This window comes from Ceratina calcarata, unplaced genomic scaffold, assembly GCF_001652005.2.
Source record: "Ceratina calcarata isolate Rehan_Ccalc_2016 unplaced genomic scaffold, ASM165200v1 scaffold551.2, whole genome shotgun sequence".
NCBI lineage: Eukaryota > Metazoa > Arthropoda > Insecta > Hymenoptera > Apidae > Ceratina > Ceratina calcarata.
Window position 1 is genome coordinate 130,473 of NW_017176693.1, and position 26,703 is coordinate 157,175.

The 26,703-nt window shown below is 38.9% G+C and overlaps 3 protein-coding genes across 8 annotated transcripts in view; 1 reads left to right on the forward strand and 2 right to left on the reverse strand.

Moving 5' to 3' along the window:
- Positions 1–24: 24 nt before the first annotated feature.
- Positions 25–8,009, reverse strand: LOC108629070 (collagen alpha-1(I) chain). 2 transcript variants are annotated; one of them, XM_018031440.2, is made up of 18 exons: positions 7,696–8,009; positions 6,829–7,035; positions 6,396–6,712; positions 5,808–6,302; positions 5,238–5,745; positions 4,884–5,125; positions 4,616–4,813; positions 4,067–4,534; positions 3,952–3,996; positions 3,391–3,849; positions 3,152–3,313; positions 2,917–3,078; positions 2,456–2,833; positions 2,096–2,365; positions 1,393–2,006; positions 1,044–1,255; positions 786–970; positions 25–731 (listed from the first exon to the last, which is right to left on the reverse strand). In XM_018031440.2, exons 1-18 carry the CDS (start codon positions 7,832–7,834, stop codon positions 372–374), a joined length of 5,421 nt encoding a protein of 1,806 aa, XP_017886929.1. In that variant the 5' UTR covers positions 7,835–8,009; the 3' UTR covers positions 25–371. The 2 variants fall into 2 exon arrangements, with proteins under 2 accessions (XP_017886929.1, XP_026672673.1); XM_026816872.1 differs by having other exon boundaries at positions 1,044–1,279.
- A 779-nt stretch (positions 8,010–8,788) lies between these two features.
- On the forward strand, positions 8,789–17,055 carry LOC108629021 (golgin subfamily A member 1). Of its 3 annotated transcripts, none has more exons than XM_018031356.2 (9): positions 8,789–9,444; positions 9,523–9,904; positions 10,286–10,679; positions 10,760–10,848; positions 10,920–11,048; positions 12,877–13,404; positions 14,765–15,292; positions 15,362–15,592; positions 15,728–17,055. In XM_018031356.2, exons 2-9 carry the CDS (start codon positions 9,794–9,796, stop codon positions 15,881–15,883), a joined length of 2,166 nt encoding a protein of 721 aa, XP_017886845.1. In that variant the 5' UTR covers positions 8,789–9,444; positions 9,523–9,793; the 3' UTR covers positions 15,884–17,055. The 3 variants fall into 3 exon arrangements, with proteins under 3 accessions (XP_017886845.1, XP_017886847.1, XP_026672687.1); XM_018031358.2 differs by having other exon boundaries at positions 8,790–9,444; positions 12,877–13,269; XM_026816886.1 differs by lacking the exons at positions 8,789–9,444; positions 9,523–9,904 and adding an exon at positions 9,987–10,109.
- A 634-nt stretch (positions 17,056–17,689) lies between these two features.
- Positions 17,690–26,703, reverse strand: part of LOC108629022 (long-chain fatty acid transport protein 4) — a 13,104-nt gene continuing 4,090 nt past the window's right edge. For all 3 annotated transcript variants that reach the window (XM_018031360.2, XM_018031359.2, XM_018031361.2), the window contains exons 3-11: positions 23,180–23,330; positions 22,663–22,900; positions 22,073–22,298; positions 20,500–20,698; positions 20,142–20,334; positions 19,883–20,029; positions 19,636–19,773; positions 19,371–19,528; positions 17,690–19,242 (exon numbers count right to left, since the gene is read on the reverse strand). In XM_018031360.2, the coding sequence (XP_017886849.1) occupies positions 18,934–19,242; positions 19,371–19,528; positions 19,636–19,773; positions 19,883–20,029; positions 20,142–20,334; positions 20,500–20,698; positions 22,073–22,298; positions 22,663–22,900; positions 23,180–23,330 (1,759 nt within the window). In that variant the 3' untranslated portion in view covers positions 17,690–18,933. The remainder of the gene's footprint in view (positions 19,243–19,370; positions 19,529–19,635; positions 19,774–19,882; positions 20,030–20,141; positions 20,335–20,499; positions 20,699–22,072; positions 22,299–22,662; positions 22,901–23,179; positions 23,331–26,703) is intronic.

The following is a 26,703-nucleotide window of genomic DNA, read 5'->3' on the forward strand; positions in this document are numbered from 1 at the left end:
ATTCTGTTAAATGCATTTGTATATTATTGCACTTTATTTATAAATATGTGAAAAATTGCCGTACAGAATTAATAAGTAGTTCACGTGGCAGTGAGTATAACATAAATAATAGTATTAAAACGTTATGTGTCTCTTATATTCTATTTAAGTTTCGAATCGCACTTTCCCATCTTTGTCTACATTGGAAAACATAAGTACATGAATAAAACGATCGGTGCATCTCATATCAGCAAAAATTAGACGCACGAAATAAATTTAGTCGATTAATAAATTATTTACTATAATTACAGTGTTAATAGGAAAATTACGGAAGACAATTATGAAATCAATCGTTTCAGTCTTGCCGATGGAAGCTCGATCATTTTTTTAATCTATTTGAAACAAATCGGTCCCACCGTGAAGCCAAACGCCTGATGAGGCGATCCGTAGTCGACCGGATAAAAATCAACCAGCGGTAATTGATCCAACTTTCTACTTTGAATCAACAGCACCGTCTCTCCTTTGTTCTTCCGCATTTTACAATTGTCGGCTACGATTTGCGGCTTGATACCGGTGTGCGAAAATTCGTCCTCGTTTGCGCCTAATAGCCGTAAAGAAGAATCGTAGTCAGAGTTCAGCGCGTCGTACCAAGCAACACCGTTGATACAGGTGTACGTAAAATTTTGACTGGCCTCTTGACTCAGTAAACGCAAGAAGTTCAACTGCACGACTCCTATAGTCTCGTACGTAATCTGTAATAGAGCGCAGGATTAAAATACAGAATGGGAATACGAGTTTTGACTCACCTTGAATCCACCGCGTAGGTTCGAATACCAATCTGTTTTATTGTCTTCCTTCCTCCATGGTATGTTTGGCATTTGACTCGTATGGGTGTCTGGAAATACGCAAGTTTCGCCCATGTTCGTCATGTTGCAATAAACGTACACTGCGTCGTCAGGCATTCCCAAGTTCGGATCGATCCAATGCCATCCTATTTTTTTTATCTCGTATTATTTGGTACGTGATTCAAAAGTGGCCGAATCATAAACGGAAAGAGTACAGACCGTTCTGAAACTGTGGGTGACCGTAAAATAGATCTTTGCAAGTCCTCGCCGGATTTTCTCGGCTTCCAATCGGTTTACGTATTCGATCCAGTTCCTGTCTCATAGCGTATATCGAACTGTACATGTCTAAGAATTTCGGCCCAAGCTCCTCTTCTATTTTCTCCTTCTTGACCGAACTTTCTGAATTTTCTTTTTCCTTATCATCACCGTCTCTAAATTCCGAAGAATAGTTATGACTGTGGATATTAAATTAATGAATCTCTCGCGATATTTCCTCATTTCGAAAATATTAAAAATGAATTTAAAACATTTGTGTCGTGAACTATCGAAAAAGTGATTACTGATTTACATGTCGTCCGAAGTGTCGCGTCTCTTCCGCAAAATTTGCTCCCTGGTGAACAATAATTCAGGAGGAATCATCGGTTGTTCCGCAGGTGGTCCAGGAGGACCTGGAGGCCCTGGAGGACCCGTTTCACCTTTTGGACCGTCGTTGCCACTATTTCCTTTAGGTCCCGTCGGTCCTTCCATTCCAGGAAGTCCTGGTGGTCCATCGTTTCCCTTGAATCCCATTAAACCCGACGGTCCCTGATCGCCCTTCGGCCCTTCAGGTCCAGGAGCACCTCGCGGTCCCTGTTCTCCTTTTTCACCTTGTTCGCCTTTTAATCCAACCTGACCTAATTCACCTCGATGCCCCTTGAGTCCTCGTTTGCCTCTGTCGCCCTTTGGTCCTTTTGGTCCGACCGGTCCAGCTTTCCCTGGAGCACCGACAGCGCCTGGCATTCCCGGTGGCCCATTTTCACCGGCAAGTCCTGGGAGTCCTCTCATACCTGGCAGACCAGTTGGTCCCGGAAATCCTTGAGGGCCTAGAGCACCTTGAGGACCCGGTGCTCCAGACGGACCAACATCTCCTTTTTCTCCTGGAGGCCCTGGGCTTCCTTGTACTCCAGCCGGACCCTCGGATCCCTGAAGAAAATTAACTTCACTTGAAGATAATCGTTTTATCGACAAAATATTAAATCCATCGTTAAGTGAAAAATTATATAATTCTTTACTTGTTTCCCAGGGGATCCAGGTAATCCTTCTTTTCCCGGAGGACCTGTCTCTCCCGGTGGTCCAGGATCACCAGATTTCCCATCTTCTCCATCTCTTCCAGGTTCCCCTTTTAATCCGATCAAACCTGGTTCTCCGGGAGGTCCAGGAAAACCAGGAGGTCCCACGCTGCCCTTCGGTCCTTCCGGACCGTTTATACCACGGCTACCAGGCGGTCCCGGAGGACCACTTTTTCCTTCTTCTCCTTTCGGGCCTGGAGGACCCCTTTCACCCTAAAATATACAATTCACCATAAAATATACTAATTTATATTTTTTTTAATCTAATTAGCGTGATTGTAGAAAATTCTTAGTCTTTCTCACCAGCTTTCCTTCAGGACCCATCGGACCCGGGAGTCCTGGGGCACCGGCTTCTCCCTTTGCGCCTTGTCGACCTTCTGGTCCTGGAAGTCCTGGTAAACCTTCGGATCCCTTGTATCCTCTCGGACCTTGTTCACCTGGACTTCCAGCTGGTCCTACTGGACCAACTGCACCGACGTCTCCCATTTCTCCTTTCAATCCCGGAGGGCCAGGCATTCCTTGCGGCCCCACAGGACCAGAAGGTCCTGGTGCACCGACAGGACCATCCTCACCTTTTGGTCCTTGCCTTCCGATTTCTCCAGGTGGTCCCTTTTCACCTGGTAAACCGATGGTACCAGGTTCACCACGAATTCCTTGTATTCCCGGTGATCCTGGAGGACCCTATAAAGAAAATGGACTCTAAATATGAAAGAGTATTCCATCTTATATTGTGACGTTATTCAATTTGAACTGCACGCATGTACCATTTCTCCTTGAGATCCTTTGAATCCTTTCTCACCGGGCGGACCAATCTCTCCTTTGTCTCCATCTTCTCCTGGAACGCCGACAGGACCGGGAGATCCTGGCAATCCACGTTGTCCTGGTAATCCGTCTCGTCCAGTAGAGCCTGCCGGACCAGGTTCACCCTAATGAATTCAAATTGTTTAATATATTTTCATTTCTGTCTTGATATCACTTTCGATCGTATTTATGTATTACCCTGTCGCCTTTCAAACCAACTGCTCCGGGTGGTCCTTTTGGTCCTTTACTTCCCTGAGGACCCGGTTCTCCGTCTATTCCAGATTCTCCTTGAGCACCTTTGTCACCTGGTGGACCTTGAAGTCCTGGTGGTCCTACTTCACCTTTTGTACCGGGCATTCCCTGTTAAAAAAATATTTTTTTATCGTACGATTCAATCGGTCTTATCGATAGTCTTCAATGCAGTATATAAAACAAACAGGTAAACCACTTAGTCCTCGTTCGCCAGGAAATCCTGGCAATCCACCAGGTCCTGGCGGTCCTTCCTTTCCAGGAAGACCAACTGGTCCCGGCGATCCTTCCTTTCCTTGCTCTCCAGGAGGGCCTGTTTCTCCTGGAGTTCCTGGATTTCCTGGACTCCCAGGCTCTCCCGGTTGACCCGGTTCACCGGCCGGACCTTGCGGACCGATAACACCAGGTGTGCCCGAAGGTCCAGGTGATCCGGAATCGCCCACTGGTCCACGTTCTCCGGGAGGACCAGGAATTCCATCTTTTCCGTCGAGACCAGCTTGCCCGGGAGATCCTACGAATCCGCGCGGACCTTCGATCCCTGGCGGTCCAGGTTCTCCTTGCAATCCTTGCGGACCTGGCTGTCCGGTGTCACCCTTTGGCCCTGGCAATCCCTCGGCACCTCGTCTTCCACGAGCTCCTCTAAATCCCTTTGTAAAAGAAGATATTTAATTACAAATTGATAATAACAATAATTAAAGTCTTCACACATAGTATCTCTATATTATTGTTTCTTATATTTGCACACGTACTCTGGGCCCTGGTTCGCCACGTTCGCCTGATACACCATTATTACCCTACAACAATAAAATAGTAAATGTTACTTTCATCGTACGTACGTATGCATATTATATTCGTTCTTCTCACCCTCTCCCCTTTATCTCCGCTAGGCCCTTCCCTTCCCGGTTGACCTTTTTCACCTTTTTCACCAAAATTACCCGGATATCCGATGAAACCCGGTGATCCAGTTTTACCCTTTTCACCAGGTGGACCTATCGATCCACTTTCACCACGCTGACCTTCGAAACCCTTCGGACCTTCCAAGCCTTCCAAGCCAGGAATTCCTTGCGGACCTGGCGATCCAGGCTCTCCCTTTGAGCCTAGATCACCTTTCTCTCCCTCTGGTCCTCTATCTCCCTTCTCGCCTCGTTCACCAGGCAGTCCACGTTTACCTTCATCGCCCTTCACACCGCGGACTCCCGGGAAACCTACTGGACCTTGTGGTCCCTGTGGTCCTTGTTCACCTTTCATGCCAGGACCACCTGGGTTTCCCGGATGACCAGGGGATCCATCCGCTCCTGGCAGACCGGGAATTCCCGGTTTTCCTTGTGGTCCCTGACATTGGAACCATGTAAAAATCAGTTACAATTAAATAGAATATAAATATTGAATATTTGAAAATGTTGGCAAACGTACGACTAAACCAGTTGGTCCTAAAAGACCTTGAGGCCCAGGTGGACCTACAGGCCCGATCGGTCCAGATGGACCTGGTTGGCCTGACGGGCCTGGCGGACCAGTATTGCCTTTTGCTCCCGGAGGACCTTCGCTTCCAGGAATACCAGGATTGCCAGGTAATCCAGGAAAACCTCGCGGTCCTATGAATCCTCGAGGCCCCTAAAAACATCTCGTAGATACAAACTCTGCGTGCGATAGTATGTCAATATGACCTTGACGTTTTAGTTACCATTTCACCAGGTAAACCTGGTAAACCTGGAGGTCCATCGTCACCTTGCATCCCTTCATGACCTGGTAAACCCTGTTCACCAGTAACACCCGGTGGTCCTCTTTCGCCCTTATCTCCTGGCAGTCCAGGCAGTCCCGGTAAACCTTGTTCACCTTTCATTCCAGGTGGTCCACTTAAACCTCGTTCTCCGTCCCTTCCAGGTCGTCCTCGCCTGCCTTCTCTACCAGTGTTTCCAGGTATTCCTGTGCAAATTGAGTATAGCAATATTCTCCTTGAGTAAAGATCCAACAAAAAATCCTAATTGAATCATGTTTTAATCTCGAGAGATAAATGTAAAGTTTATAAAAGATCGACCTCTTTCACCGCGCGATCCTGGCTCGCCGATTTCTCCCGGCTCTCCTTTCTGGCCTTGAGGTCCTGGAGGTCCTTCGGGTCCCGGAATACCTGTCAAACCCATCGGACCTTCGGCACCTCTCATGGCCATCATGTGCTGCGAAAGCATTTGCCTTAAAGCTTCCGCTTGTGTATCCGGCCCCTTCTCATTTCCTTGTTGATTCAACGACGGTATTATGAACACGTTACCCGGTGAACCAGGCACGCCTTGTAAACCTGCCAACCCGTCTCTGCCTGGTTCTCCTTTTTCACCGGGCGGCCCAGGCACGCCTGGAGGTCCCGGAAATCCGCGCGGACCCGGTGGACCCCTGGTATTATAATAAGCGGTGCTGTAATACGATCCCTCGGAAGACTCGAGATATTTCAACTCCCCTTTGTTTTCCCCGATTAAGTTTTCATATGCCTCGGACGCTTCTGGACTTGTCGTTTGATACTGACTCACCGTAGGTGAACCGACGTTGTTAAAAATCTGAAACAATTAATCGAATATTTATTAGTATCTTATAAAATTATTTATGACACTCAACTTACTGCGCTTTGATTATGAAGCAACGTTTCTATACTTGGCTTTAACGTGTACGTTGGAATCGTGGGTCTATAAGTTAAATTGTTACTCTCGCTAACTTCGGTTAGCGTGTCTTCACCCTCCTCGTAATCTTCTTCCGTTTCCTTTATGAAATTTTCGTCCTGTGCATTGTCCAAAGTATTTGAACGAGGTAACGTAGGTGTTCTACTACGACTCCTAGACGAATTCAAGGTGTCATAGTTTGTTTCGTAATACGATCTACTGGTCGGTACGTCTCCGTAACGAGGACCTCTGACCGTCTGACTGCTATCAGTACTCGTCGCACCCTCGTAATAAGTCGACGAAGTGATACGTGCCGCGAGGTCATAATTCCAAGTATTCGAATAACTATTACGTCCAAATTTAAATTTCGTTTGATTTCTACAATCTGGAGCGAAAATCTTGCAAATTTCATACGCTGCATCCGGAATTGGAGCGATCTTCAATGTTTCTAAGCCGCCCTATAAACGATTTTCTCGTTAAATCGTATCTTAAGGATTACATCCTTAAATTTGTCCACGTTTACAATTATTTGTTAAATATTCGTCACTTACCAGATACATATTACCATCGACTATTTGTTGACCTATGAGTATGATACCATTGACGCTTATTGTTTCGTCCATATTTCTACGCAATTCTTTAGAAATCTGTTTGTCACAGTCAAGAATTAAAGTGGCTGTGTTGCCCTTAATACTGATCCCGAAACGGTGCCAGTTCCCATCAGATATATCAATTCCAAATGGTATGGATCGGTCCTCATCATCCGGAGTGGTGCTATAGTAAAGAGTGATGTCACTGCCCAACGATAGCACCAACTGTTCCTCACCACTATCGCTATAGATAGCAAATAACGTGGCAGCCGGGTATCCTAATTTTTTGTAATTACATGCATACATCACACGGTTAAAAAATAAACTCAACTCAAAAATAAAGTCAGTGAATTGGAACTGTGATTCGACTGAGAGACTCGGCAAGACTACTGACCAACTTTTGGTTTGGCGACGACTAAGATTGAAAAATCTCGTGGTATGCCAGAAGGAAATAGAGTGTACGTATTGATCGTCAATAACGCACTTTCCGCGATATCATAAGCGACCGTGTCATTTCTGTGACAACGATTCTCGATTATTTGCACCCCGACTGGTTCCTGTTGCATTCCGGTACCGTCCACCAAATCCACGACATTTCTTTCTAAAACGACAAAGAACTATTTTTACTTGCTTTAAATGCTTCTTACGTAATCTTACGTTTGCAATAATCATAAATAGTCCAAAATTAAAATTCTTATTAAGAAAAAGAAAAAACAGGAATAGGTATATTTTAGAAATTTTTAAATCGATGTATTTTTAGAAGAGCTTAAGATTTCGCGCGAGGAAAGGGTGTAATTAAATAAGCATGATCGTGTGATAGGACAATGAACAGTTGGAAACCCAATAACCCTTGAACTCTTTAAGACATAACTCATCGCGTTGTTACGAACGTTTAAACCAGTTCTATTAAGAAGCCCTCTTTTCCAGAGTAGGACGTGCAGTTTTGCATGCTGCAAACAGTACAGCTCAATTAATGCAATAGGGATCACTTAAAAACGCATTTAGCAGTAAATAGACCAGCTATCACAAGCCGGTTTCTATAATAATCGACTTTGTATGTTAATAATTGTATGAATAAAAAAATAGATGCAATTCACATTATGTTAATCTAACACAGAATCATTGTTTCTGTTACACATGCTATTAGTACCTGAATTTTCTTAATATATCGAAGCCTTTAATTTTCTTTTTTCTTAAATTCGGAAAATAATTAATCGTGATATGAAACATTGATCGTGAAGAAAAATTACGGCACATTTACCGATGTTTCGCAAAGTTATGTCGGCTAATACCGGATACGATCCCAATATAACAAGGAGGTAAAATGCCCAAGAAACGGAGTGAATCTTGCGAGGCAGTCGCAGTGTTCTCCATTGCTGCTTCACGTGGTCCGGCCGCATGCTACCCCTTCCTCGTCAAATCATGATTTTCATAGAACTCCGGATATCGATCACCGTGAAAGCAATCACACACTTTTAAATAAAACCACGGGACACGGACAGGTTCAGCCACGATGCCGCGAAGGACCCGAGAGACTTATCTGAATGCAATCGTCTCGTACGATGCAGTCACCCTCTCCACACATTTCCTCTTCTTCTACTTCTTCTGTTTCAATCCCTCCTTTGTAATAATGCAACTCCCCGCCTTTCATTCTCATAACGATGCACACGCATTACTCACATGTGTCTTTTAATGACAAACCCGCGTCTCTTCTATTGACACTGATTCGGATAACACGTGGCAGAAAATAGAGGCCACGGAATCCTTTCGTCGTCGAAGCAAATGCAATTTTTTCTACGAACATCGGAAGGAAATTATAAGATATAAATGATTTTCAACCCTTTCATTTTCTACGTATATTTTATAAATCGTTTATTTGAATCAGTTACGAAACGATAGAACAGATGTTTCGATAAGGCTTGTAATACGAAATGTGCAAATAAGTTCGGACTTATTATTTTTAATTGCTTCGTGATTGAACGTTGTCGTCGTTTAACGATGAAAGTTTCAATTAATCACTTCCTCAATACTTTTGATTAATTACTTCCCGACTCAAGTTACTTCGCTGGAGTTCGACATTTGTCGTATCAGAATATATATATTGATTGAAATGTAGCTCTTAATCGATTAAATAATATATTATTAATAATAATAAACGTCATCGAATTTAACTATGCATTGATTTATTAATAATATACAATTATTTGCGCAAACCACCTCCAGGATTGGTCATTTGGTCAAGGATCGTGAAATAAAAATGCCAGGATTCTTTTTCATCCATTTATTAATCAAAATTATACCAGGTTTCCAGTGTACATTAAATTAATGGAATAGAATTTAACATACAGAGAGATTCTTAAACTTCTTCCCTTGATACCGCTTCCAGAATCTAATCTTTAATTCAATATGTGCGCTAATTTTTTAGATAAAGAAAATATCTGTAACTTCTCCTCGGTGCCGGGACGATTGTGCTTACAATGGTAAAGGAAGAACAACCGGCCGTCAGTATAGTAGATATCGTTAGTAATGGTATCCGCCAGTGGTTGGACGCGCATGGTTATCATGGGTTCTCGCATATACTACAGTGGAACCCCTTCAAGAGTTGGCCTCTTGGTGCAGCAGTTGTACGGGAACCACGAAATTCCGGCCATGAGCATTCTCGTTTCTTCTCTATTCCTACCGAAAGTCTGACAGTAGAATTGAACGTCCATCTGTGACACGGTTCTCAGCATCAATCCGCTTCGTTGCATTAAAACGACGACTACATTATGTAATTATCTGCGCCAAAGATAAGAAGTGTGGCCTATGTTTTTTAATGCATAGTTCTTGTCCGCGGCTCAGTCAGTCGTGTTCGTTGTGTTATACACACGTGTCGAGTGAGTCAGACGTCGCGTACTATACCGATGCTCCCTTGTAACAAGTAAATACTACTCTTATCAGGCGGCAGACTGTTATCTGTAATTTATATTCCGTAGTGCAGCCCCAAGTTGTGCTCATTCTCCAAAAACAGGTACACTGCCTTTATGGGTATTTAGTACATATGTAGGTTGTATGTGCTATGTACGTATTGAATCCAGTGATCCCCCAGGATTGAATGACTCAAGTGACAGTGGCTGAACAGTATGGCAGCGGTCGGCCTTTAACTCGAAGGAAATTCTTGTGTCAGCGCGTGCAAACTAGATTGTTTGAAGGATGACTCAGTCGAGCGAATACATTTATAAAGAATGACTCCTTGTCGCGTTACATTTTCGTTTTTTTCGTTCTAACATCGGCCGCGACGTCGAACCAGCCAGCAGAACATTGACATTGACAGACAGGTGGTACTTGTCATTTTCTCCTCGTCTCGTTAGACGTTCACGATGTTCGCGACGTTGAAAAATAAAATACGAGAGGAAATTGGGAATGACGTGTCAGCTGTCGTTAGAAATGCCGGCAACGTGCGCGGTATTAACTCGAGGCATATGTCTCAGGTATGTAAATATAATAATCGTTTCTGTCCATGCGAACGTTATCAAACGTCCGTTTAATGCATACATTCATTTATAGACGCGTGTTGACCATTCACGATTTTTCTATCTTATTATTTACGATGAGGAAGTACCAATTTCGTTCCTAGTTAAATGCCGCTTATTGTTTCTACTTATGTCTGCCAGCCAGTTCATTAATATTAATCACGTGCGTTATCCGACTTTGTATAATCAAATACGAAACCTGTTTGAATACCAATTAGCATGTTAATCTCACTGCAATTGTATATTTATTTCTACGATGTTTCAAGAAGTTTAGGGTGTTAGACTCATCAAGGATTTGCGAAATTTCATTTACTGACAGCTGCTACTTTATTTTTTCAGACTGGATCCACAAGCAGTATCAGTGGGTCTCAGATTTCGTTAGATGGTTCACGTGAGGAAAACGCAGCTTCTCCTTCACCACCTATTTCATTGAGGAAAGACAATAGTTTCGATCTTAAGTTAAATGACGGCATGCAACTTTCTGCCAAGGACATCAAAAGGCTTGAGAGTAGGGAAGACGAATGGCGAAGAAGGCTGGCTAAAAAGGAAGCGGAAATGCTTAAACGAATGGAGAAGAAGGAGGAAGAATGGAAAGTGAGACTGTTTGAAAAGGAGAAAGAGTGGAAAAAGGTGGTTGAGAAACAAGAGAAGGAAAAGAGTAAAGTAGAAGAGGAATTGAAAAATGTGGAAAGCACAAAACTATCGTTGGAATTAGCTCTTAAGGATGCTGAAGGTTTATATTTTATACTGAACAAAAATGACATGATAATATCTATAAAATGAATTTAACATGGAAAGTATATTTTGTTTCAGAGTATAAAAAGAAATTATATAGCTTTCAAGAAGACGCTGAACAACTGGAAGGTTTCCAAACTCAAGAAATGGCAAAGATAAAGCACCTCGTAGGTATTTCATATGTTTTGTGAACAATTTATTACATACCTTTCCTATCTATTCTTTCATTCTGATTAAGCTGCTGGCGAAAGAGCAAGAAGTAGACGAAAAGACACACAATTTGAAAGCAGCGAACGCAGAGATTGAAAGCTTAAAGAGTGAAGTCTCTCGCCTGAGGAGATACGAAGATGAATTGAACAGTGTACAGGTGAGTAAATTATCTGATATTTAATTATCACATGAAATACGCTATGAACTTCATGAAGTTATGTTAACATAATTATATCTCACATAATTGTGTTAATATAAGTTGCTTGATTTACATCGTTTGAGTAAGTAAACATGGAGCATATATACCTTGATTTTTAGTTAAATATATTCACGTGTCTCTCTCATTTTTAAAACTACTTTGTACATCCTTCACGTCATGGTACGATAACATCGACCAATTAAGTTATAAAATAAATGACTACTGCTAATTTATATTTCTTCATACGTATGCATATTGCAATATGTACAAATTTATATTAGTCAAAAATAAATTATTATCAAAGGTATCTTAGGTGATTTCTATTATTCTATTATATAAATTAAGGAAGGGAGTATTAAGAGACTTTTTCTTCCTAGACATTAGTACAATAGCTAGTTCTCAGTTTGTTTTAGACTAGTTAGATTTTTATGTACACATGTCAAGAACGTACGTGTGTAAAAAATTTGTTTATTACAAATATAGTTATAATTTTTAAACAGTAGCTTCAATTATATTCGGTTACAAGTTGATTTACCGTAAAACATATATTTTTAATATGAAATAAATGCATGAAGAGATTGATTCCTTTATATAACATTTTCCTAGAAAATGATTTATGATTATGTAGCGAACGGCCGTTTACGAGGTCATTAATATATTTTTTAGATACAAGCACGCTTTCTTTAAGGATTAGTTTTATTTTTAAGCCTTCTATTTCCACCCTTTTTTTTATTTTATATACAGCTTTTTGTTTTGTCACGATTGGCCATGTTTTTCCTGCACATTATTTTTTTGTATCGACACACAATATCGATGTATGTACGACGAACATATTTAAAGACTTTTATAGTCGCGGGAGTCTCGATTATTATTGTAATATTTTGGATACACGTTGAAACGAAGCAGACGAGCATATGTTCCATAACTCTTACCTGTACTCTAAAAACGTATTCGTGATCGGAACCGTTTATACAGTTAATATTTATCGGTAGTTCGATGTGGAATAGGCATTTCGGTAAAAACTAATTATGAAAGGCAATATTCTTTTATTTGTTATGGAACATGAGCGAAACGTAAAGTGATACTGAAAGTTTTGTGAAAACAACATACGCATGAAGATTGGAAAACTTTGATAAACGAGAGCATTGGAGATCAGAGTAGGCGGTATTTTCCGCTAATTCGCTGCTGCTACCGCTGATGCTAGAGGTACGTCTTCAAAGCTTTGCCGCTATTCTGCAACGTAAATAACTTCTATATAAACTTTACTTACATCAGTGTCGCTCTTTATGTATTTCTCTTCTCGCCGCAGGATTGTATAACATAACGCGAAATGCATGTAACTATTGACCAGTGGGAGTGGTTTAAAAGTGAAAAAACGAGTCTCTTCCTTCTACGATTAAATTTCATTTGAAACGTCTAAATACTGTTTCTACTCCAGTACTCACGCTCCAATGTTGTTACTCTCGTAACAGCCTGGAATCATTTAATACGATGAAAAGATACATCTTCGTATTATTAAATCTTAGTAATCAGTCAAAAAATGAAACAAATTTATTCGACACTATTTCTGCTTCATATACCTTCGTTTTATTTTGTTCACTTTCAGCGTTATTGTCATTTACCATCATATCGCTTATTCTCGGCTTCATAAGGTTTGGATTATTTCCGTTCTGTCCATCTTTATGTATTAGCAATGCTTCGGTAAGGTTTGCAACAGAGCTTCACAGAGCAAGATGTAATGAAACAGGCGCGGAGGCATCGCTGCTAATAACGTCACCATTTCCAGGATGAAATGGAGACGCTGCGGCATTCTACTCAACGCGAGAGAGCTCAGCTGTCCTGTCAACTGGCGCAGACCGAAGAAGAAGTGCGTCACCTGAAGGACAAGGTTTTCCTGTTAGAACAGAGAATCGCTTTAGAGAGCAACGATCAGGTGACCGTGGACGAAAGAATAGCCGACCTAATGAGGGAACGGGCGCTGCTAGAGAGGAAGTTAGAAGAAGCGCACCTTCATCTGTCCGATATAAAGACCAGCTGGTCTGGGAAGATATCCAGCTTGGAAACGCAAGTCGGGAGGCTTAGCAGGCAAGCCGGCGAAGAGGGTTTAGAGAGGAGGCGCGTCGAAGAAGAGAACGAAAGGCTGAAGCAAAGGATCAAGCAGCTAGAGGCTGAAATAGAGGTGAACAATGTTGTCATGGCGACTAAAGATGCCAAGCTTTTGCGCATGGCAGAGGACATCGACGAGATGGCCACGGAACTGAAAGAGCTCCGGGCCAGCGTCGATGATGAGGTGGACGAATTTAAACGGCAAATTGTGAGTTACCGCGATATGTAGTCATGCATGGACCTAGATTGTTCTGAGGGCGATGTCCCTGTTAGATTTTCCAATGCAAAAACGAAAAAGAACATTCCCCGTTTGTTAAATGACAATCTCCGAATGATTACAGTATCGATAGCATTTCCAATTTCCTCCTGACTATTCCCTTCTAACAGAGAATTTTCCCTTTTTAGAATACGTTTTTGTATCGTTTTTATTTTAACGCTCAATACGGGAAATCGATGTTTTGATCTCGAGTAACTGTGATCTTGTAAAAATATGTTTCTTGATTTGCCATACGTTTAAATAGTAACTGTTTTAGTACTTTTACGAGACACTGAATGTTCATGATGTTACACTGTGAGTGTAAAAAGACATTGAAACGCGCATATACGAACGCGTAGGAAAGAGATCGTATGTTGATTTGTAAATGAAAACTACATATCGCCTATATAGATACTTGCATGTTACGAATAAGATGCTTGATGCTTAACGCACAGAACATTTATTTTACGCATACATTTACCAGCACACTCCTTTTTTTCATTTACATTTGTAAGCATGCATAGTTTTACAATGTATATTATTAAGTTTTACTGAACTCGAAGCATAACGTATCAATAGACATGTTTGCCGTACCAGAGGTTCTTGAAAGTCTATGTTTCCACACTACTACTCGTGAACTTGTACATGAACGTTAGGTAGCATAATTGAGTAATGATATTTTTATGTACGATCGCATTTCTGTATATTTTATTTGTGGAATAAAGAAGAGGACCAATAAATATATATTACACCGTTTATTATATTCGTTTCTTCTGCTTGTTTTTATCCCAGTTTTATATCCTCCTTTATCTATCATGCGGCTTTTTATATATATCCACGAATGTGTACACCGTTTCTTTTCTTGCAGGTTTGAACAATGTATCATGTTATCATCACACCACTGACACAGTCCAATTATTTTTACGTTGCTGTAAATACGTATTAGGAATGCGTCTCCGGGTGGATATAATTGAACGAGAACGTGTCGTACAATTACGTAGAATAGATGATAGAACGATTAGTCCAGAAATTTCAAAGTATGAAATTTCTTTATAATAATTAAGTTTACGAATGTTCAATGATTTGTACGTTTTTAATCTGGACACGTTTGAGAAGCAATAATTTCTTTTAAAAAGATTTCTCACTATTGCTCCATGTTAATTTTACTCTCATATTTAAAATATTATTTCTCCGCTGTATTCTTCTTTTCAGTTATTTAAAATATCAATTAATAATGAAGATGTTTCAGCGACTTAAATTTCGAAGACATTAGATATCGCTCACGTTGTTGCGACGTTTATCTTTCTGTCAGGAATCATCTTCAAAGGAGATTGCGCAACTTAAGCAGGATTTGGAGGATGCAACGACGAAACTCTCTTCTGCTACGTCGGAACTTGCTCAAGTTCGGCTGTCTGTGGAAGGAGAACGAACGAGCAATTCTTCCTTGCATTTGGAAGTGGCACGTTTACGGGAAGACCTGGAAACTGAGCGCACGGCGTCGGCGACGTTGAAGGTTTACTTAGAGAAAGAACGGAACGAAAAAGACACTGCGCTCATAAGAAATGCTCAAGTTTCCCAGGATATAGAAATCGTGAAACAGGAGAATCGCCGGCAAGAAATCGAGAACATTGAATTACAAAATAGGATAGATGCCCTGGAGCGAAGTTTAGAAAGCAAGAACAAAGAAGTGGAGCAAGCCGTGGCAACCTTAGAAGAGACGAAACAGAGAACGATGGAATTGGAAGAAGTGGAACAAAATAGAAAGAAGATGGAGAGAAGCGAGAAACAGCTTAAGAGCAGTCTGATGGATCTAGAAGAGCAATTGAACGAGAAGACTAAGGTAATACTTGGTAATACTTGGAAATATGTTACGATGAAGATCTATCATTAAGCGTGAGCATAATTTCAGACGATCAAAGTCTTGCAACAACGATTAGCGGACATGAAGAAGACTCTTCAACGAGAGTTGAGAGTTCCTTCTGCATCGTTAGATAGTGACGCCGAACCATCTGCGGCGATTCTCAAGCCAAGCTCGTCGAAGACGGTCACTGCCAGACAAAATAATACGAGGGAGGAGGATGTTAACTTCAAATATCTTAAACACGTTCTCATAAAGTTCCTAACGAGCAGGGAATATGAGGTAAGTGCTCAACTATTTATGAAGTGTGCTATCGTTTATAAAAGCTTGGAGGTATAGATTCTCGCTACTGCAGTAGAATTTCCTGTGAAACATTTAATAACTTTTTACATGCACCGTATTCATTGGTTTTTCAAGGCTCTTCACTTAACGAGAGCAGTCGCTACTCTGTTGCACTTCTCGCCCGAGGAGGAGCGATTGTTGCAAGAGACGTTAGAATGGAAAATGTCGTGGTTCGGTACCCGGCCTAATCTAGGTTTTGGTCAAACTGCCAAGGCTATACCGCCTAGCTGATAGCTGAAACATATCTCCTTTCCTGTAGGTATATTAAAAGTAGCCACGGATTCGTGGTTGAAGTCGAGAAGTTGGCTCGCGTCGATGATCAATCGGAAATGATCGTGGGTTACCTTTGGAAAGGCACAGGGGGAAACGTTTGTAAGCTAGAGATTTCATAACTTTTGTAATATACTTAGCATTTATAATATGTGTATAATTTATTCGCAAGGGCTACGAACATTGATCATAGGCGAGTATTAAATAAGGGAATATTAGTATCAAATGTTATTTAGATAAATTTCTAAGTCGATTATAACTAGGGAAACTCTGATACTCGTTGCATGCTGTTTAGTTATAAAACGAGTTAGTACAGATCTATACATGTAACGTGTATCGTGCGTTCCTGTCGTATTCAAACGCTAGAGTACACAATCATTTTGCGGTGTTTAATATTTAAAAATTATATACCCGTTTCTGTATACGATTATGCGATGATACCAGCCATTTCATTACTAAATCTAATATTATTTGGCTTTTTTATATAATCAGACTTTCAGCAGAGATAATTTCGTTTTACTTTATGAGTTCATGAATCGAAGTAGTTTTCGAATCATCAGATATCTGATTTTATTTTAGATATTAATATGTACATTAATTTTGCATAAAAAACTATTGTTTCATTGTCCTATTTAAATTACAATTACTCAATGTGAATTATATACTTTTGATTGTGCCATCGTCATATGATGGAAGCAACTTATAATTTTTTAAAATGGAATTTAATATTCTTCAACTATGGCTGCAGGTCGATTGTAAATGTATAATAGTAGGCGAAAAACTTGCCTTGAGTTCGGTGATAACGAAACTAGATCCATTGCCATAAGTATTATTTCTGGTATAAACGTTGTCGTATTCATACTTGTAAATAGTACGAACGATGTTTCTATATGCCTGATTAAAGAACACAAGATCGAACGATTTTTTTATCAAACGGTTCATTTCATTCTTTTATTTGTTGTTAAAAACTTTATCTCTTTGATTGTACTGAGATTTTCTGAATCGTTTTATCGATCATGTCAATGTATCGTTTATTATAAGATATTGAACTTTCGAATTAAAAGATTGTTTGAATAAAAAGGACACTTTAATATTATATGACGTCGAGGAATAAATCAAATTGTTGCACATTACATAAAGTGTAATCATTTATTTACAGCAGCCTATATCAATATCATAATGAATATTAATATTATACAAGTCGACGGTAATTACCTAATAAATAATGAAATCGATAATTTTTATAAAGTGTATTTTCCAGTTACCATCATTAATTTATCATTCAATAATGAATCGTACATCAAAAATCTCGAGAATCATTCAATGACGACGTATTCCGTTATTTCCGAAGGGAATTCGGGTCCGCAATTTTACATTTTTATAAAGTGTATTTTCCAGTTACCATCATTAATTTATCATTCAATAATGAATCGTACATCAAAAATCTCGAGAATCATTCAATGACGACGTATTCCGTTATTTCCGAAGGGAATTCGGGTCCGCAATTTTACGAGCTATACAATTTTCAATTACTAATTTCTAGATCTGTCGAATATTATTAATTATGCATTAATTTTATATACAAAAATATAAGTAGTGTCACCGTTCAAAAATCATCAGACGATTGCCCGAGAAACAATAAATTAACGAAATTTCAAGACGAAGTTCCTCTCTTCCTAAATACGCGTTTTACATTTATAAATCGTTTATACAAATTGTTTATCGTGTTCAAACACTGAAAACTGAAGTACGGTACGTTAAGTACGATTGAATTTATGAAAATGGGAAAAACAATCTAAAATTCTAACGAAATGAGGATTATTAAAAACAATTATTTGCATCATTATCAAGGTTTGCCATTATGCGAACTATATAGCGCACCATTAAAATGTACGTAAATACAGAAAACTGCTAGCTAATAACAAACTATTACTCTTTAAATAGCTGAAAGTGGAAGTGAAACTGTATACTCGGGTAAATGTTAATTAATTTTAACAAACTTATATACATCTATCGTTTGTCAATTATAGAACTAATATAGTAAATTGAGCTTACATTTAATATTATGCTTAATCACAGTGTATATATTCACATTTCTTCCCCTTCGTTTTTAAATCTATCGGCATCTCGATATAAACGCAAGTTACGGGACGAGTGCAAGTCGAAGGAACATACACATCTATTATGTACGCGTACAAAGAACAAATCTGCAAATGATACACGGCATTGTGACAAGTTGTGTATATTTAAACTAAATACTGCAGACACAAGAAATTTACTGTGATTTTCGTTTGGATCTGTTTCCCAAGTAGAATCGGCTGAAAAATTTTCGTGCGCTCCGTAAACAAACCATCTTCGCGCGAGGAAATCATTGTTACGTAAGAATAATTTTATTCGTTGCTATAGTTCTATCTACAATGCCAATCTGTCTTATATTACGGACCGTTCAGTTTGATTAAAAATGTACAGAGTATTTATAAAATATACAGGAACATGTCACCATATTCTCGTCGTTGATGACTCAGGCTGCGGGTCTTTATGCAGAAACAGATTTGTTTCGTTACGCAAAACTGAACGGAGATTTATTCGAACTTCGAACGTTTTGCACATTTATCGATGCATTTCGCGCGGGTCGTGCTCTTCGTGCATTGAAATTTTTTGCGACTGTGTAAAAACCCGCAGCCCACTGATGACAGAAGATGTATAATTTTTATTTCGCAATACGTGACCGCAAGTTGTTTTCTGTTTTTTTTCCTCCCCGTCTTGTTTTCGGACCCCTCGTAAAAATAATTCTTTCCTTTCCATTTTTGTTTCTTTTTGCAAGCCCCAAAGAATTTCCGCTTACGATTCTATATTTTGGTTTCACATGCTTGACATTATATATTATATAAAATCCTATGCGTTGTATCTACAAGGCGCGTGCAGAAAGTCATGTTTATGTTGTAAAAAAAAAGATACATACTCCTCTCTAGCTTGTACATGTTATTTTCAACGGTGTTTAAACGCGATGACTAGAACTTTCTCGAGCCGGAAATGATCTCCTGATAGACCTCGGGCGTGATTTCGATGTACTCTTTGTTACCGGACAGGAAGTACATTTTGTCTTGGATCTTGCTCGGGTCGAAACCCTCTTTCTGAAGATTTATCTTCTTCAATTTGAACGTCCCCGTCATCTCGAGTTCCTTTACGATCCGCAGGAAAATGGGTCTCGCATACGCTGGGAGTGCTTTCTCCAAACCTTCCGCGAGAGCTTTGAAGTCCAGGTGGCTGTCCGGATCGACTATCGCTGCCATTCCTGCTCGTCCTTCCATTCCAGGCACCTTAACAAATATTAACTTAATTTAAATGAAAGTAAAAGTTTATTTCGACAATGAAATATTTCTTTAATCGAAGACTTAACAATGTAAGAATGATATTTTGAAAAGGACGGATATTTATTTCTACGGACCTGAACTCCGTAAACTGTAGCGTTTCTCTGTCCTGCAATATCGCTGATTACGCCCTCGACTTCCGCAGTGGCGACATTTTCCCCTTTCCACCTATACGTATCGCCTACTCTATCTTTGAAATAAATATAACCGTATTCGTCCTCTACTAAAATGTCACCTAGAAAAGGAATGAAGAAGGTAAAAATCACATCAAAATCTCCGCACACTTCTGATGACTTGGTTGAATCTCATGTTAATAATTCGTTAGCTCCACTCGCGACTCACCTGTGACGAAAGCCTTATCACCTTTGGCAAACACGTTCTCTATTATTTTTCTTTTCGACGCTTCTTCGTCTAGATATCCATTGAACTCCCTTGACGCACTACCTTCTTTTATTAATCCTATGAACATACCCGGCTCATCTGCATGAAAATAAACGTTCTTATAGAAAACTGTTTCCTTTCATATAATTGTAAAAGATAAAGAGCTCTTTTTCGAGTCTTTTGCGTATATGTTAATGTGATTTCTTACTTGTTTCTGCACGTATGCATAAACCATTCGAGCCTCTGACAGGCTCGTACGTCTCGTTATTCACTCGAATAATTGCTAAAGGATGGAACATCCTTGGTACAATCAGCGGCATGAAGCCTATGGCTCCAGGCTGACCGTCCAAATTAGCTGTGACGTAAATTAAATCATTTATTCGTATTATTATTTTACGAAGAATCTCTGATTTTCCTTAAGTATTTTTTTGTATGCACAATATACATCATCGTTGCAAATATCTTACCAATATTAGCGTTCCCTTCGCTAGACCCGTAAACCTCGGCGACTCGTTTAATATTAAATCGGTTAACGAAGTCATTCCAAATCTGCGGCCTCATACCGTTTCCAAACATGAGCCTCAGACGATGTGCACTGTCTTCCGACTTCGGCGGTGCATTCAGCAAGTAACGGCACATCTCACCGATGTATTGCGCGACCTGATAAATAAAATTACGCTTAGATAAAATAATGCCAACTGCACAAACGCCTAAATCTTTTCTGCCTTATTTAAGTATTAATGAAAATAATTTCCTTGTCGAACCGAGAGAAAAATTATGCTAAGCAATGAGGTCGGTAAAATTGGCGTAAAAATGTGAACTTACGGTACATTTATATTTGATGCAATCCGACCAATAAGCCGATACTGAAAATTTACTTCTTAGGACAACGGGCACGCCTTTCAGAATCGCGAAGCTTACTCCTACCATTCCACCGGCTGTGTGATACAACGGGTTCGGGTTGTACAAAATGTCCCTCGATCTTATGCCCAGCAATCTGAAGGGCATGATCATTAGCAGGTATCTGTAACATATAAATAATACCGTGATCCCTATCTGTGTTGTGAAATAACGATCGTTTCAAATATTTTATACTAGCTTAAGTTAATTTAATGCGATAACGTGTCATTAGTTTGTTTTCTTTGTTACCGGGTACAAAAGTCCCATCGTTATCGAAGCTACATACGTACATCGATTAGATTTCTGATAAGGTCAAAGTTCGAGAGCTTTATTAAATTCCTTATACGTTGGTTCTTCATGTAAAAAATAAATAAATTGTGCCTCGAAGTAGAATCATGCATAAGCTAATAAAAATAATTTGTATCGTTATAGTTATATAATTTTAGTTATGGTAAAGCATGAATAGCGTTTTCTACCTTATTATATAGAAATGGAAGTTTGTAAAATTTATGTTGATTTGTCCAGGTTTTGTAATGCGTTATGTAAAAAATAATTGATAACAAAAATCAGAAAGGAGACTGGCACAGACAGGAGTTACGGCGTTTTATTAGTAAAACAGTCATAATGCAAGCAGACAGGAAGCAGTCTCGGGGTAAAGCAACTACATTTACATGTAATCTCATTCTCGACGAGTCGTAAGGCTTTCCTGAGAGGATTATAGATCATTTATACGTTCAGCAGGTAGATAATTCATTCTGTTCACGGTGCTATGGACGAAAATAAATGGAAGTTTATAAACCCTGCATGGAAACGTTAATCACCGTAACCGAACGGGCATTCATTATTTTTATACGTTCGATAATTACGGCACTAGAAAACTCGGGGCACACATTGTAACTTCCATAAACTTAAACTTCTTGTAAAAAAGAAACATTTCTCGATTGGTTTTAGTCTAATACAAAATATTCAATAAGTATGTTTACCATACGCGTAAAGCAAAAAGAATATGGATTATTCTTGGGGTAAAATCTTCCATTCAAAATTATTTTCCGTTACTAATTATTTTTTTTCTTCATTTGGTCAAGGGATTTTTGATCGCAATTACGATATTTATTCAACTTATAAACGAATCGCTAAATTATCGATTTAGCTCAATGCATTGTACCTAGAGGAACGTTTTAATCTGTCGTTCAAGACTGACCTAGATACCGAGGTCGATATTTCTACATAATAAATTAACTTTTGCGTTAAAGATTATACTAAACCTTTCGGTCATAGCATTTAACGATACCTTGTGCACCTTGAACACAGTATCGATGGTATAAGTTCACTGTGAATAAAGTGAACCACGTTTAAAGTAAGTTTGCATAGCTATTAATCAACGCAAAATTCATATTCTAATATATTCATGGATATCTCGTTGCTCTATGCACTACTGCAAACCGTGAAATGGAAAATGCGCAGCTTTGAAGAATACTGTATTCAAGAATTTTCTTACCTCGAATTGAGAACAATGGCTACTTTTGGCAAACCAGTCGTACCGCTTGTGTAAATATACAGCAGTTTATCTTTGTAGTTAGGAGCATTCTTAATTATCGGTTCATCTTTACTGGCTTTCGACATAAGCTTGTTCAAGTCGTGCACACCATCCTCGCAGGTCTCAGACTTGTAACATATTTTGTATTTCCCGATTCCTTGAATCGAATCCTTGATGTCATCAAGGGCTGAGAAAAAAATATTTCATTTGACAACGCGTATGATTTCGCGCGACCATCACTGCCTTCAATGCAAAGTTTTCTTTTGAATTCTACGATAAATATAAATATTAAAAGAATCGATTAAATTCCTTTTCAAGTATGTTAAGATTAAGAATTTTCCATTGTCAAAGATAACCGAGTGAAATATTAGCTGGCGTCAAAAAAATAAATTCTCTTTGAATATTATCTACTTGCTGAGTAAAAAACACTTTGCATTAATGAATCGGTCTTACAATAACGTATCTTATCATCCGTTACCCCGGTTTTGATCCATTTTCTTATCTTCTAAATTATGACATAGTAATTACTATATATCGGGTGTCATATTTACCAGACGAATATTCTTCCACATAAATGATACTTTTCACATCGGCGATACGAAGGCAATGAATCAAAGATTGTAGACGTAAATTAGTGTTAATCAGGGCCGTTACGACACCGAGTTTCCCCAGACCGAGCCAGATCGCGACGTACTCTGGCCTATTCGGCATCATCAATGCCACGGCGTCGCCCTTTACGTATCCCGCTTTTTGAAACACGTCCGCTATCTGGTTGCTATATTCGTTAATCTGTAATTTTCAATTCCGTTAATCTCTTCCCGGCGATCCTTATCCGTGATTGAGATATCCAACCGCCTCGATCCATTTCCAAATTTTAGATATTATAAAGAAATACAATTATAGCAATCTCGACAATTATCTTTCTAAAAGCTTAGTTCGAATAAAAAATAATAAAATCTCAAGTGTTGTCGAGTAAATTTTTCTCTCATACTATTCTGTCTCGTTTCAACTACTGTCTCTTTTAGTTATTCTCATCCAAACCGTTACGTTAACTACTGTTATACGTACTTCGGCGAAAGTCCAAACTCGATCCTCGAAGAAGAAGCAAGGCTTATTAGGATAACGCTCCACCCTTTTCTTAAACACCTTCACGACCGTCATATTGTTACGATGCTGTCCCTTTACTTCTATTTCTGCGCTGATCGAACGATACAGCAATCTGTAAAATAAACATTTAATCAATTTAACACTGGAGAAGAGATGAAGGTACATTAATAGCATCGGAGTAATGACAAAAAGTGATATTGATTACTACGGAATAAAACACTTCGAGAGCTCTGTGCTAATTATAATTTTATTTCTAATTATACACGTTCACGGTACAAATAATTGATTTTTAAAAAAGTGTCTTCTAAAGGAATGTAAGAAAGTGAATCAAGGTTCACGTGAGTAATCTCGATGATAGCAAAATTTCGTAAATAGATAAGAATGATAAATAAGTGAGCACGAAGGTACGAAGTACAAAACTTGCGCACAGCAAACCGAACTTGTAAATAAATTCCACATAAATATATGAAGATAATTATATATATAGAAACAATTTGAGGAAGCAAACATGATGATTACATGTTTTTGATTTATTTTTAAACAAATCGACTAAGTAATACAGATCTGCGACTTTATTGTGTACTTGACGATAAATTATTATCAGTTTATTTTATTACGAAAATATTCAAAACATATTTTGCGTTATTGTCGAATTGATGCATTGATATTAATAAAACAGTCTGATAAAGACTCCTCAATTGATTGTTAAAAAACAAACCGAAGCTGCGGTTTTCTAGATTCATTCCTTAAAGATAAACCAACTGATCTACGCGGTCGCTCAGATAATATTCGATTATATCATCGAGAAAATTTGTATAAACTGCGAGAAATGCGTTTTACGTCTACAGAATGAAACCGAGATAACGTATCGCAGTTTTTTTACAATCGTCCTTCTATACAGACATGTAAATGCGATTGCAAAGTGATTTCAATTCGCAAAACTGTTGGTTTTAAGGGAAGTAGATATATTTGGAAAAAATTGACTTCAAATTTTTCTCAGTCCTCTTAAGCTGCCAGACTCGAACTGAACTAAACTGAATCTCATGCTCGAGAGATTCTTCTCTCTATAGCCGTTATCACCATTTTGCCTATGGCATGAGAATACATGCCTGTAAGATTCATTCTCCAAAAAATGATCTCATAGGGTTGTACTTCCTCTGTAAGTTTAGGATACCTTATACCCAAATTTCCTGAGGATACGATAGGGAAAATTTATAAAAAAATCATCATTGATTTTTGTATATATATCTACAAAAACTCCTTGAATGTTTCATCTAAGTGAATATGAAGTACCTCGTACTCTGATTAAATTTCTTGGCTCTGGACAGGTACAAATTTTGCATATAGAGTATTTGCCCTGACACGTCAGTATTTTTAAAACGCGAAGCGATGGGACAGTGAAATCTTGATGAATTCTTTGGGAAAAAGCACGTATTAATGGATGAGTACGATGATCGTACTTTGTACAGTTCCGAAACAGATAGAAAATGAAGCGTGCGTCAACGCAGTATATCGTGTAGAAATAAAAGTAAAGATAAAATCACGGTACAAAGTACAAAGCAGGACAAAGAACGCACGCCTCGTAGAAGGATATTGTGCAGACGACACGTGTATATTAATTGCAGTTCTCCAACAACGAAAGTGAAAAGTTCATCATGAATGAAGTAACATCGAGTAATCATAATAAATGAATATTCTTCGCTAAAAATGTCACAATTAGTTTGTAACTCGTTTTAAAGCACGACGATGGAGTGGAACGACAATTCTTACAAATATAGTGGGAATCTAACATGTATGACTACTACTGATATTAGCATGTCGTCCGATTCAAGCTAAATTCATGCGTATCGAACTTGTAAATATATTCAGATTAATGAATACAAGGAACTGTTCCATGGCCAGTTCGCTCCTCTCCTCGTTCTGCATTTAATCTTTAAATATTCTCACAAATATATCTACCCAATCTAGCGCGTTAACCTTTGCATTCTGCAATCGGAGTTCGTTTAAACATTGATTGTAACGGCACCGGCCCCCTTGCACCAGATAAAGACATTTTGCGTTCCGTTCTATTTCTACTACGGCCGCCACTCTTATCATTTCGCTCTGTTTATTTCGCGACGCGTTCGTCGCTTTTGCGGCATGAACGAGCAGATACGGGGGCATTTACCAAAACGGGCGTTTCTTTCTCCCGTAACGGCCCTTCTGAACAACGAGCGTAGCCCTGAGCGGGTCAGTGACCGGCACCGCAATCTAAGAAACGCACATGTTACACGGCTGCAACTCGGTGCCGCGAATAAAAGTGAAACATTGACAAAATAATTGGCGTATACGCATAATTGGCCATGTATCGAACTCTACCGGGATAAAGATTGATAATACGCAATGCGCGTACGTGAAAGTTGTATTATTTAGGTCAAACGGATGAGGATCGAGTTTTTTTTTTACGACTGGTCCGATGAGTCCCTTATTAGCGAATTCTTTGGTTAGAAATGCATTCAGTTAACCCGCGGCGAGTGCAGTCACTTTCATACATGTATATTTGAAGTCGTTAATGTAGGCAAGGCATAAAATCGCAAATGTACAAAACATTCATTTAGTTTTATAATATCTTCTTAAGGATGTATTGACTATACAATCAATCCCAAAAGTTTATGCACTTTAGAAACGCATTTTTTAAAAAGAAATCAGACGTCGGAAAAACATCGCTAACAATAAACAACAAAAAAAAATTTTCGATTTTTCCGAGATTTTTCCAAGGGGTACCCCTTCAATTTCTTCCAAATTTTCGTTTTTAGTCAATAACTCCCAAACCGTTGGACATACAGAAAAATTGTATAAGACCTTTCTTGTAGAGGACGACGAGATCTACAATTTCCATGTAAATTTTTTTCGCTAGTGTCAGTATTTAACGAGTAATTTGCAAAAAACTGTTTTTTAGTTTTTCGTCAATAACTCGTTAAATATTAATGCTAGCAAAGAATTTTTACATGGAAATTGTAGATCTCGTCGTCCTCTACAAGAAAGGTCATATGCAATTTTCCCGTAGATTCAACGGTTTAGGAGTAATTAAGGAAAAACGAAATTTTTTGCCAAAAGTTCGCCGTTTCGACGCTGGGATGGTCAGATTTTGTCAACATCAATAAAATGCCATATAATCATACGTAACTCGTTAAATATCGAAATTAGAACGAAAACAACTTGTATTTCAAGCATTTCTCGCAATTTCGAAAAGAAAAAATTTTCGTCAGCGTCAATACTTAATTGGATATTTCCTTCTATACTTTTTAGCACGTAGCTATTTATTATTAGCATTATTCTTCCGACGTCTGATTTCTTTTTAATTATAGGAAATGCGTTTTTCTAAGGTACATAAACTTTTCGGATTGACTGTATAGCCAATACATTCTTAAATCTGAATGAGAGACGCTGAAAAGTACATCTTATCGTTGCAGAAAATTATCTAGTCATTCTCGTATCTAATAGAG

Bases quoted from the DNA above. Each gene is read 5' to 3' on its own strand.
- LOC108629070 (XM_026816872.1), bottom strand. From the start codon at position 7,834: ATGCGGCCGGACCACGTGAAGCAGCAATGGAGAACACTGCGACTGCCT. The intron at 4,814-4,883 runs GTAACTAAAACG...AGATGTTTTTAG, and splicing joins CAGGTTTACCTGGTGAAATG to GGGCCTCGAGGATTCATAGG. The intron at 971-1,043 runs GTCTGTACTCTT...TAAAAAAAATAG, and splicing joins TCACCCACAGTTTCAGAACG to GATGGCATTGGATCGATCCG.
- LOC108629021 (XM_018031356.2), top strand. From the start codon at position 9,794: ATGTTCGCGACGTTGAAAAATAAAATACGAGAGGAAATTGGGAATGAC. The intron at 11,049-12,876 runs GTGAGTAAATTA...CACCATTTCCAG, and splicing joins ATGAATTGAACAGTGTACAG to GATGAAATGGAGACGCTGCG. The intron at 15,293-15,361 runs GTAATACTTGGT...GCATAATTTCAG, and splicing joins AATTGAACGAGAAGACTAAG to ACGATCAAAGTCTTGCAACA.